The sequence below is a fragment of the Ascidiella aspersa genome, chromosome 2 (assembly GCF_963924565.1).
Source record: "Ascidiella aspersa chromosome 2, kaAscAspe10.2, whole genome shotgun sequence".
Lineage (NCBI taxonomy): Eukaryota > Metazoa > Chordata > Ascidiacea > Phlebobranchia > Ascidiidae > Ascidiella > Ascidiella aspersa.
Window position 1 is genome coordinate 2,405,619 of NC_139448.1, and position 12,784 is coordinate 2,418,402.

The 12,784-nt window shown below is 36.1% G+C and overlaps 2 protein-coding genes across 2 annotated transcripts; both read right to left on the reverse strand.

The window, feature by feature from the left end:
- Window positions 1–1,019: 1,019 nt before the first annotated feature.
- Window positions 1,020–3,770, reverse strand: LOC146163117 (kelch-like protein 36). Its single transcript, XM_083382890.1, has 4 exons — window positions 3,590–3,770; window positions 3,158–3,298; window positions 1,727–1,879; window positions 1,020–1,156 (listed from the first exon to the last, which is right to left on the reverse strand). The coding sequence occupies exons 1-4, from the start codon at window positions 3,768–3,770 to the stop codon at window positions 1,020–1,022; spliced, it is 612 nt and encodes a 203-aa protein (XP_083239016.1).
- Window positions 3,771–4,689: 919 nt separating this feature from the next.
- LOC146163118 (uncharacterized) lies at window positions 4,690–12,560 on the reverse strand. Its single transcript, XM_083382893.1, has 7 exons — window positions 12,363–12,560; window positions 10,346–10,538; window positions 9,759–10,209; window positions 9,092–9,324; window positions 8,847–9,026; window positions 6,439–6,516; window positions 4,690–4,808 (listed from the first exon to the last, which is right to left on the reverse strand). Exons 1-7 carry the CDS (start codon window positions 12,372–12,374, stop codon window positions 4,690–4,692), a joined length of 1,266 nt encoding a protein of 421 aa, XP_083239019.1. The 5' UTR covers window positions 12,375–12,560.
- Window positions 12,561–12,784: the final 224 nt, after the last annotated feature.

The following is a 12,784-nucleotide window of genomic DNA, read 5'->3' on the forward strand; positions in this document are numbered from 1 at the left end:
TGTTACATTTTGAATCTACTACAGGCCGGAAATAACAAACAACTCTTGCATATTTCTTTACTGCGAAATGTTTTACAGTGGAGACTTACAATTTCAAAGAACACACTCTAATTTTATAAAAAAATACGAATCAATGTAAAAAATATAAGCGTGGGCCTGAAAATGATTTGAAATGTTGCGTTAAAAAAGCAGAAAAATCTACACTTTGAGCGGATAGCAAACATTATAATCCACAAAATAGTCGCCGTTCTGGCAAACCTTTTGTTTTAAACACGTACATTTTAGACTAAGTGGTGATGACATTGTGTGAAACATGTAGCACAGGTTGGGAAATGTTGGCACGTACAAGGTACAACAAGGTATGAGCGATGAAGGTTATCGATTATATCTTGAGACTGGCAAATCAAAAAGGCCATCACGAGCATTTCTTTACCTTTGTAACTCTACTGCACTGCCCTGGATAATTTGTCCGTAATTGGGCAACGCTCTTTTATCACAAATACAGATATTAAGATATCACAGATATATACCACTTAACACAAAACTTACACAGCTAAGTAAATTATATTGAACTGTTACTTGTTTTTGTTCCGCGAATAATTATATAAAACAATGTTCGAATTCGTTCCTGCTTGTTAATATTAAGTTTGACAAGTTTAGTTTAGACGGCCACAACATTGCACCAGTTGCGAACAACTTGTGTGTCGAAGCAATGAGTCCATCTGTCTGCGCGTGGATCGTAAACTTCAACAGATTTCTCGTCGAGCCTAAAATCAATGCAACTTAGCTATGTTGTGCTTAAATAGAAATATTCACAATAAAAATAACAAAACTGCAATTTAGAAATGATTAATTTTTTTTAATTTTCACGCCGAGAGTAATGTTACACGTCGATTCAAAATCACTAATTTTCTTTCCTTAAAAATTTACTTAAAACGATTATCTGGTTCGTTAAACGTAATAGTCTCAATCTCATTTAGTGCAATTGAACTAAAAACGTTCAATCTTACAACAAGTTCTCACCCAGCCACGGCGTAAATCTTTCCTTGCAAAACGCAAGCTCCGTGACAATAACGATCAATGTTCATTGATGCAACCTCGCTCCACTTGCTCGTTCTTGGGTCGTAACGTTCCACTGTTCGTTTGTTAGGAAAACCTAAACAAGCAAGAAACGTACTGGATAAAGTTATAACTGTAACAAATATAACGCCAAGCTCACAACCAAAGTGCCCAAGTCATTTTGTTCGGAGTGCCTGGAGCAAAAAAATCTAAAAACCTGAAAAAAATACTTGCACTTTGGTAAAATAAGACCTAATTGGCCAGAAACATGCCAATAAAACATTTTAACTAGCCCCAACCTTCACCCCTAGGTGCAGTACTATCTCCCCTAAAAATACCAACCTAGCCGATTTTCTAACCACAAACCGAACCCCCCTACAATCAGGTGTCAAAATGGAGGCGCCCTCACGACGTCGTTCAAACTAGGCCACATAAACATCGACACCAAAACAGCCGATGCCGGACCATGGCGTTATTTTGGCCTTTTAGGCTTTATTCCGATGAATTTAGAAGTATTCCGGCAGGTTAATATCTTATTCTGTCGTGGATATTACTGCGTATTTGGATTTATAATGACGTTGGTCTGAATACTATAGTATTTTTTTGCTTTAGGTATTGTTGCTTTGTACGTCTTATTGCGTTTTCCCGCTGCAAACACATTGCTTACCCCCGATTGCGTAAATGCTTCCATCGAATGCAACAGCTGCTAATGCATTCCTTGCGTAGTTCATTGATGGAACTTCCAACCAGCGATCGTCCTGGTATTTTTCACATGAACTGAGGCATGAGTTGTTAAACCCTCCAATGGAATAAGCTACATCTGGAAGTGAAACAAGCAATTTGTGCTTTATGACATAACAAGAGATGTAAATAGTTCAAAGACAAATAATGACGTCACGTTGTTGCAGCGATTGTGACACGACCACAAATGGACGTCTTATGTTGGTAGTTTATTTGCAGTTAAATAAACTGCGAACAATAACCTTCGATGTGTATGAATCCCGTTTAAACTGATATAAGTCCACTGCCGACTTTAAGGTGGTAAAGTTTAACAGTAATCAGACTCTGGTTACTTTGGTCTAAATCGAAAAAAATTGCACATAAATCGTTTACAAAATTAAAAAAATATAGTCAGCTTTTTGAAACTGGTCGTTTTTTTAATTTATCGTTCATTATTTTTTTTAAATTATCGTTCATTATTATTTAAAAAAAAAAAAAGTTTTGATTTAGATTATAAGTCATTTTAACAGTATTATATCTTCATTAGAGCAATATACGGAATAAAAAACGTGTGAATCACGACGCCTAGGTCATTTAAATTAATGTATTTCTAACAGGTCAAAATAAATTATTTTTAGGTCAAAATTTGTCAAAACTTTAATTTTTCAGGGAAAAAATTTCTTAATTTTTAGGTCAAAAAATAATCGTCCTACTAATCAATAATCAATTAGAAAACTGAGGATGGAAACCTTTTGCTAAACATTACACGTCGTAATAAAAGCATTTATGTTTTTCTCCACATACCTTGCAATATTTTTTAATGTTTGTAATACGCAAGTTAACCAGCTGTCAAGATTAATGTTTGAAAACGCATATATTGTTCGCATCTTTTTTGCTTTGTTCCTTTCCAGATAAAACACGATGTTTCGGATAACGGCGAATACAATTGCCATGTAACTCGCTTTAATGTAAAATATTTACTTTTAGCAAACAGCTTCTTTGTTAATTATTCACAAAACACCAGCTGCCCCAGGCCCATGGTATTAAACATACGAGTTGCCAGCAGCGGATTTCAGTGCCACAAAACTTGGCGGTTGTTTTTTGCCAGGACTTCAAAAGTTCGTTTAAATGTTGTTTAAAGTGGTCTGCATTCCAAGCTATAAACCTGGGATTATAATGTAAAAAGTAACCAAAATAATCACCTGCAGACAAGAGCAACACTTAACGATAAAATCTCACCCAAGCAAAAATGCGACCTAAGATTAACATTTATATTTGAACTGCAGACATTTCCTTAAGAACCGACTTAAGCCTGCCTCTAATGATTTCAACCTACTCGCTTAGATCAAGTTACATTATGACGCAACAGTCATCTCACCATCCAAAGCCGCCATTGCATGACTTGACCTCGCAGTATTCATGTCACGTGACTTGGACCACGAGTTTCGTGTGACGTCATACAGCAAGCACGTGGATTGACGCTTGCCCCCAGCATACCCACCAGAGACGAGAATTGAACCTGAGAAGCAAGTAGTGGTTTTGGTCACAACAAAACTCATTCAGTTAACTTTAAGTTCGACATTAATCAGATCAGTGACTTAAATTGGCGCAATTTGTTTGTAATTGTGACGTTATTATACTGATGTGTTTACCCTCAAGTAAAGGGGTGGCGATATGTTGTTGTATTTTATCGGACGTACATAGTTTAAACATTGCCACACTTATGCTGTGGTGAATTCACATAATCTCCATATGTTTACATTAAACCCATAAATTTACAAAACTTTAGTTAGTTCAAACGATGTCTCACCGTTGATAACAACAGATGCGGCGCCCCATCGACCTTCGGGCATTGGAGCCACGAACTCCCAACTATCTCCAGTGATAACGTTGAGCACTTCACAACTTGCGATTGTTGTGAGACCAACCGATCCCCCGCATGTGAAAACGCAATCCCCAACCTTCACCGAAGTTGATGCATACCTCCCCATGTTCAGTTTCTGCTCGAAATCGTTTCAACATTTACAATAATGCTTGTATCTCGACAACCGAGCTATTTGTGAAAGCTTGACCTTTAACATATAAACCAACTTTCTATGAACTTTAAAAGTGGAACCCAGCGATTTGGTTTCACGTTAAAAAATAATAATCAATTTCTTTTTATGTTTGGTTATAGTGTTAAAACTTTATGTATTCGCCTGTTATGACTTTTGAGTGTGTTTACAATCGATCATTACAGTGGTTTCACCTTTATAACGAGACAAATAACCTTAAGTAACTCACCTTGTGCCACTCACTATAGAGCAGTGGTCTCCAACCGGTGGGTCGCCTAGAAATTTTGTGGGGTCGCCAAACTCATTATATTCCTACTGTTTGATCAATGTATTTCGTTTTCTTTACGATTACGTCACACACTATTTTAGTCTCTTAAGAGCTGCTTATACAATTTGATGCAATCCACCACGTACCCCACTCTATCTAATTTTAATTATATTATTGAAGCAATTATTCCGTGTTTACCTAAATGGCTTTGTGGGGCTGGATTTAGCGTAATTAGCATAATATTAAAAATGTAACATTGAATCGCTTGGAAGTAAACATGACATATGGCTATGCTTATGCAAAGTGGAGCCGCGTTTGCAAAAAACTAGTGGCAAAAACATTTATCGCACTGAATGCAATTTCAAACCAACTGAAATCATTTTTTGTGCACATGTGCAGCCACAGTTCTCTGGAATTGTGTATAATTTACGCATATTTGCTTGAGTTACTTTGTATCAGCGATAATTGGATTATTTGTATCTGTATCTGACACAAAATGGGGTCACAATGTAAATTTTGATTTCATTTTATTCAAATTGGGGTCGCTTGTTGAAAAGGTTGAAGACCACTTCTATAGAGGTTGTCGTTTCAGCATACAACATACAAAGAAGTTACCGGCATTATTGTGATGTCATTATTGGTGACGTCACACTTCGTGCAGTCTCGTTTTGACTCGTAACCTCCGATCTGGAGAAAGTGCTTTGGATCTGAAAACAACATCGGGTTGGAAACTTGGTTTGGAGCGATCTGATTGGTTGAGATCCCTGATATTAGTGAATTTGAACAAATTTGAAATTTTACTTAAAATGGCGTGATGAAAGTTAAAAAAAAATTAATTTGTTCATAAACCGCGCTCTTATTTCGCTTCGGGCAAGTGATGATTGATACTGGACTCAATTTGTTGATCTGCAACAAATTTTCTTAAACCCGAAAGCCCAATTGTTGCGTAAAATGCTTATAATACACACTTGCGCAACTACAAATTTATCGGACCTCCCTTTTTTGTACGAAGCGGCAATGTTTTTAATGTCATTCGGTCGCACGTCTTAAGCTAAAGCGAACCACAAGGGTCGACTGTAAACGCAGGATATTTTTTCTCTTTACTTATTCGTTTAGGTTGGCTGATTAGCAAGTGTGCATTCGAAAATTTACAACCCTAAAGTCTTTAAAATCATCAAGTTAGGCGCAGCTATTTTTTTCGCTGTTCGCTGTCTGCGCTCATATCCGATGTTGAGTAACAACGTTGAGTTTTTTAACTGAAGATTTTCTTAACTTAAAACCTGGTATAACTTTGACTGTCGTGCGCGTTTTAAAGTCGCGGCTATTTTTATGTAATGATAGTTTACGCAAAATTATTCTCTATAAGCATATTCTAAGACCAAGTGTTTAGTGCGCATTTGGCACAACTTATTTTCTCTCAAGCGCAGCTTGTATTTTAGCTGACTTGGCACAAAGGTCGGCGCAGATGTTGCGCTAATCGTGGCATAATAACACACGGAAAAAGCATTCTTTGCTTAGTATTGCAGGTGGCGAAAGGTGTGATTGTAATTTAGCGCAGTCCCGTACATTTTTTGCGCTGCTGATAGTCGAAGCATGATTCTACCAAAATCAATCACATATATTTCAGGGTCTTGTTTTAGTTTTTGGCTTTTTTGTTTTTAGTTTTTTTGAAGTTAACACACATCAATCAGTTACGCAGCTAGCGCCTGGCAGGAGTGTTGACGACGCACCTGTTCGCTTTGCGTCTAAGGTTCACTTTGTTGGCTGCAATTGGGTGTTTTTGATTATTTTACCCTATTTATGACATCATTATTCATTAACGTCAGACGGAAAGTAGGGTAAGCGAATCATAAAACCCGGCACTCAAGCGTTATGAGCGACCAGTTTTCAACGATAAAAGTACCAATTATAAATGACAATTTTTATCTTTTATTACCTATTTTGGTTAAAATAGTTGCAAAAAATCAACAACTTAGCTTGTTGTGGTTAAAACAGTTAAACAATCCCAAATTTGTTAGAAGCTGCCACATTTCACTTCTCCAACTAACCTAGGAGTTTTTTTTATATATCACGGTTTACTTAAACATTGAAAACATGGCGAATTTTTATTCACACTGACAAAAATATATTTTTAAAATCACCTTTTCCTGTGTTGAAGTTAAATAACAATGGATGAAATGCTGAAATTCTTTTAACATCTGATCGGCACCGTACTACCCTATCATTGGACATATACCGATACAACAAACTCATGTTGGTAATATGCTCACAAACCCTAATTATTAAATAACGCTGACAGCAAATTGGGTGTAAGAAACATGCATGGAAGCAAATTACCTTGACTCTGTGGTTTTGATCTCCCAACATTTCCTTTTGAAGTGCTTTGATGTTTGACGTCATCACTCTTAGACGAAGCTTAACATGAAACACAACAATTAGTGACACAATTTAACAATAATTATGTTTAAAACTGAAGTGCTAAAGTTTATCACAGAGCTGCGTTGTAGTCGATTATGTTAGCGCCTATTGACTAAACCATCCCGAGAAATATGTGGCGCCGGAAATATGTATTTGTTAGGGCTGACCATCGCCTTCGCCAAATATTAACAGTGTTTCTTTGAAAGGTTTTATTTTAAATGCGTATTTCGACGACTTATTTTAGACACAACACGGAACATTACCTTTCGGTTACATGTGAAATTGCCACAACTAATTTTTAAATCATCAGTTATAAAGCGAGATGTAAGCACACTGACACGTTATTGGTCAACATAATATGCAATGGTGATTAACAGGGAACAACTTGACGGCCACCCGAGAACGATTTGGCACCGGGATTACATATTTCCCTTAAATGATGCCAATCGATTAATTGCTGCTTTCACACAGGCCGTTTCCATATGAGGTTTTACTGGTATTGTGGCTAAATATTTGTCATTTTACACACAATCAGCGGCTAAAAGCATAGGGACGACCAGCTGCCAGTGCTATTGATGTTTTTATATTATAAGCTCATACCAAAAAAACACGTAATATGAAATTTCTTTTACCGAACGTGTAGCTCCACCTAGTGCAACGATTAGGGAAATTAAAATGTTTAACCACTTTACGCACTATTTAGCACTCTAACCAGAATATTGCGCTATCCGTAACATTACTTTTTTGTAACATAGATATTAAATTGCCTTTTTTAAATTAATTTGCCTTTTTTTTTAAATTCATCAGCAATAACACGCGGTTACGTTTGTTCATAATTCAGGACCGATAAATGTCTCGGGTTTTCGTCACTTAAAAGTTGTATTACACGCTTAGCCAAGTGTTGTGTGCTATAGTCGAGTGTTTTGTCGTACCATCACAGAAACAACACAACGCCGCACTTTGTTTGCATCCCAATCTGTTTAAACAATCGACTGAACAGGCGGCTTCAGCATACTTTAATACCACGCCAGTCGAGAAAGCATTTAGTTAAACACTTTCAGTCACAATCAGTGGTCAATAGTCAAGGGACAATCATCGCATTTTCTGTTTTACAATGTACTTTTTCCATCACAGCAAAATAAAAAAAACACACATCAAACATGATATGAAATTTATATTTACCGAACGTGTAGCCCTAGGTAGTGCAACGTTTAGACATAAGTAAAACTGTTATGCGAATTTCAAACATATTTACATATTTATTAGCCCTCTGACGTTACTTGTGAATTGCCACATTCATTTTTCATAGACATGTTCTATCCACGAGGCAAACACATTAAAAAAAATCATCATTATGATTTATTTTATGTGTAGGCCTAACCACGCAAAATTGAGATAAATTTCGCAAAATTTTGCGTTTTTTTACGTTGGATACAGTTTGGTAGTGCACAATATTGCTTTTTTGGAAACATATATTTTTGCATTTTAGACACAACTGAGTATAAAATGTAATTTAATCTCACAAAACAAAGACTTGAATTTGAAAGGCCTTTGCTGTTGTACAATAAGCTACACCAGGGGTCTGCAACCTTTCGTATGCAGTGTGCCAGTCAATAAATAATCTCAAAATACAACTCGCGTGCCAACATTTTTATTTGTTTGGTTTTGCACTTGCAACCAGGACTACGGATCGGTTAAAAAACAACCCGAGTTCGGTTGGCACTGCTCACGTCGGACTTGGGTAGTTTTACCTATAGTCTTACTACCCGGGAGCCCTGCAGTGATATGATATTTAAGTTAAGTATCTTGGTACACGGCATTAAACCTAATTTTATAAGTTAAATTCTGTAAAAATACCCTAAACCTGGTCGAAAAAACGAACGTTTACCAACACAAACTTTGCCCGCTATTTTATACATTTCGATGTTGAATACAGCAGTTACGAACTGCAAATGTGTGCAACCATTTAGCTAGTTGTGATGTAATAATAATGTTTGCGTTTGTTATCTCAGTTTGAACAATAAGCAGTTTATTTCAAACGGCTTACGGGTTTGTCTGACGCTGGACGCAGCTTTTTCGTAACGGTAAAACTAAATTCATGCCATCACTTAGCTGTTTTTACTTTTAAACATGGATGTTTTTACAGTGTACGCCATTTGGCACCGGGATTACGTGTTTGCTTAATTATTACACAATTGGCAACAAATACTGCTACCAGTATTGACTCTGGTGACTTTGCGGCCCACTGTTGTTTGCATTTTCTTGCAATGGCTCTTACATTAAACAATTTGCTCGACACTGAAATAGATAAATAGCTCAAAACTTACATGTTTCTTCCATTGTTACTTTGGGTGAATCTGGGGCTTCCCTAAATGATGTAACAAAACTTGATAGGCTTGTCAGTTGTTCAGTTGTTTTGTAATGTCGTCTTAACTTCATCGAAATTGCTTTTTTTTCTCTCTCCACTCGAGAATCATTTTCATTTACGCTTTCCAAATATTTTCCAACTAAAATTTTTAATACAGGAAGCATTTTTTAATTACCGACTGTTAGTATACAGATTGCAAAATACCTTCTATGGCAGTTGGTCTTTTTGTTGGGTTTCCATCCCAGCATTTCTCCATCAGTTCAATCATAACAGATACCATGTTTCGATCTTTGTCGTTTGTCAAACAGGCTTCAACCTCTTCTACTTTGGCAAGATCTGGTTTGATGCCGCCCAAAATTTGAACACCAATGATTGGCGGCGGGGTTCCCGAATACACTTTTGTTCTGGTCGTCAATTCATACAAGATCATGCCCAAACTGCCAATCACAATAGGAATGGGGTTACAATATTTCCTAATATGGTTATTTTTTAAACAAATTTATAATTTAATCAGAAGAAATAGATCTCTTAACAGGCACACACCATGTAGGAATATGCAATTATGTTTTAACCGGGAATATAGAGAGGTTCGTTAAAATAAAAATCTTACATGTTGATTCTTTACAAAAATATGTATTGTTCACTATTCAGTGTAGGATACACATACACTGTATAATTTGTATTCCACTATTTTGCAGCCTTGTAAATATTTTACAGTACGCAATAATGATTTGTCAGATTAAAAGTACCCGAAACAGCCTGTTTTAAATGACAGTGCCACCAAGAGTGTCCACGCTCGGACTGTTGTTTATATGTAATATACTAAAGTCTCCTCCTACTGTGACTTACACACACTTAATAACCTGCCCACCTGTATATATCAGCAGGAGGTCCAATGTTTCCACCTTTTATCACTTCAGGGTCTGAATAGCACAAGGTATGTTGTGTTGTTGCTGCGAAATCTAAAGTGGTGGATTGCCACCCACTAGCTGTGACCACATTTACAGAACCGAAGTCCGCCAATTTCACATTTAAGCGCTTGTCAAGAAGCACATTATCTGGCTTGATATCTCCATGGTAAAAACTTCTACCATCTGGATGGTTGTGAAGGTATCTAAGAGCCGAATTAATTTGCGAGGCAAATAGGCGTCGTTGATCCCAACTTATCTCCTCACTTGATTGCAGTAAACCATCAAGATTTCCACAATCAATATACTCCAGGATAATGGCAACTATGTTAAAATTCCAGTTTGTGATGCCATATATTTTTACAATATGATGATGAGTCATTCGAACTAACACATCTGCTTTCTCTTTTAACGCTGAGCAAAAAAATTAAACATGGTTTGACAAAGAAATAAATGTTTGCATTTTGGTAGAAAAATTATATAGGGTGTGCGGTTTTATTAAAAAATACGACAAAAGCATTAAAGGTTGACAATAAACAATGGTCTTACTCATTGAGGCGTTTGTTTATAACGTCTTTTGTTCCTGTGATTGCAAAACACTTTGCCGCAACTTTTCCGAGCTTTGGATGCTCACAAATTCGAACATGAGCAAAACCTCCGCAGCCAATGTAGTGAGTTTCATCTTTGCTGGTTAAAAACTCACTTGGGTCAAATACTGGAAGTTTTGAAGAGAATGACAGGTTCTGTAAATGCAAATATTGCCATGTTAGTTTCATAATCATTAATGATACCAATCAAATACTTAAAAGAGACTAAGCCCCATTAAGGTTGAGTTTGCCTACCATCCATGGTTCTTTAGAAGGGTCGGTCTTATTTAGGAATATCACGCTTTGGGGTTACTATGGCTGAATACCCTTTTTTAAAAAAAAATTGCATTTAATAAATATGTTTTTATTAAAGTATGTGCAATGGATAAATGAAACCAGTGATTCCTAATTTTTTTGTGACACTTTGGAAAAGTTTATTGAACATGTGTTGACAACCCACTATATTTCGGCCGTGCACCTACGAGATCTTGTTGAGATATGCCATACCTTCTCAAGTGAAAATTATTAACAATAGTTAAATTTACAAAACATATTGAGGGGCAGCAAAGAATATGAGCTGGATGATTTAAAGCCTATTAGATTTATTTTATGCGAACCGGAGCATTTTGGCATGGTGAGACAAATGACAAAGATTTAAAACCATTTTGTAAAATACAGTTGCTGCTAGATGGCAGCAAATATAATTGGATTGGTTGAACCCTGTTTACAACAGAGGTCGTAAATAAATAAAGCTTAAAGTTATATTATGAAGCAAATACAAATAAAATGACGCAATACCTAGAAACTGCCAAAAATTAGCATCCCCAAAACCTGTGAATTTAGTTAATTAGACATGCTTATACACAGGACAGCATAAAAGCAGACCTAACAGCACGAACTGAATACGACAATTGAAACGAATATACAAAAAGTTAAATACTGAAGAGGTTCAAAGAAATTTGGGCCAAGGTGAAAATTGGTGGTATTTTTACTAACAATATGCAGTAACCCAGTATCTGTATACCAGATTGGAAACTTTGGATATTGCGCTGGGGAGATGTTTTGCAGCTGAAAATAAAATTTCGACTTGAACTTGCGCGGCTGAAAATAAACCACCAGGCTACCGAACGTTGTAAGTTACGACATTATAATAACCTTACAGGTTTACAGCGTTCATAGAATACTTGAAGCACTGAGCAATTTTTGGTTGGTGTGCGGGCGCAGCTGAATATTTAAAAAGTTTGATAGTGTAGCATTTAACATGCAATATTACTCGATATTGCCTAATTTAACGTCACTATACACGTGACCAAAACGCCGAACTGTGGCTTTTAAGCGTTTTGTTGTGGCCCTTGTACCATTTTAGATGTGCAGGCCTGATTTAAGGTCACATATTTTCGGTCATACACGAGTGATGAGTGAATAAATGTGACGTCAGTTTTGCAGGAGCCATACTAACGTTTCTATTATGTTAATATACTTCTCATAAATAGTAAAGTTTTTTAAAGCCCGTATTAATATTTTAGCAGTAGGCTATTACTCATTTTTAGATAATTTAGTTTCATACAGAAGTTTCGCGCGTTTACTCAAGTCAGATTTGCTTGGGTGTATTTTCACTAACAATATGCAGTAACCCAGTGGCTGAACACTTCATTTTATTACTGTAAAAAAGTGGGATTCTAGACCAGTGCCCAAAATTGTTTAAATATAAAGTATTTTCGTGTTGCTGCATAACGCGCACCACATACTCAGAATTAAAACACTTTATGTTGCACAATTTGCACACAAAGTGCACTTTTTGTTTTGGGTCCTGTTGCATCTTAGTATTAAAGGCTTAATTTGTAGAAAAGTTGTGAAAGGATTAACAAAGGTGTTCTAAAGGCTTTAACTTAACATTTGTTTGTGATTCAAAAGTACAGGATTATTGAAGATTTTAAACTGGTTAAAGTAAAAAAACAAACTGTTAATACCAAAACATACCTGGTCAGCCATCTTAAGGTTGTTTAACTTTGCATCAACTAACCACAAGCCATCTTGTTATGTCTTACATTGCTCATATAACTTTAATAAACCCCAATAATGGAGTAGAACAATTACATGAAGTTCCTCATTTTACTTCCATTCAGCATACAGTAAAACTTTTTCAAAACTTTTTTCGCCAGCAAAAGGTACAGTATCAAAACAAATTATTATTAAAGGAAGAATGTACAATCCGTAAATAATTTACAAGTAAATATGTAACAAAGATTTAAACAAATGAGTGGCAACTCCATAGTAAGTTTATTATTTTTCTCATTAAACCAATTTAATTTGGTTTGGTTGTATGATACGGTTGACTGCACGTGAAGAATGCCTTGGTAACGTCTTACTTACGAAATATTTCTCGCTATAACGAATTGGCG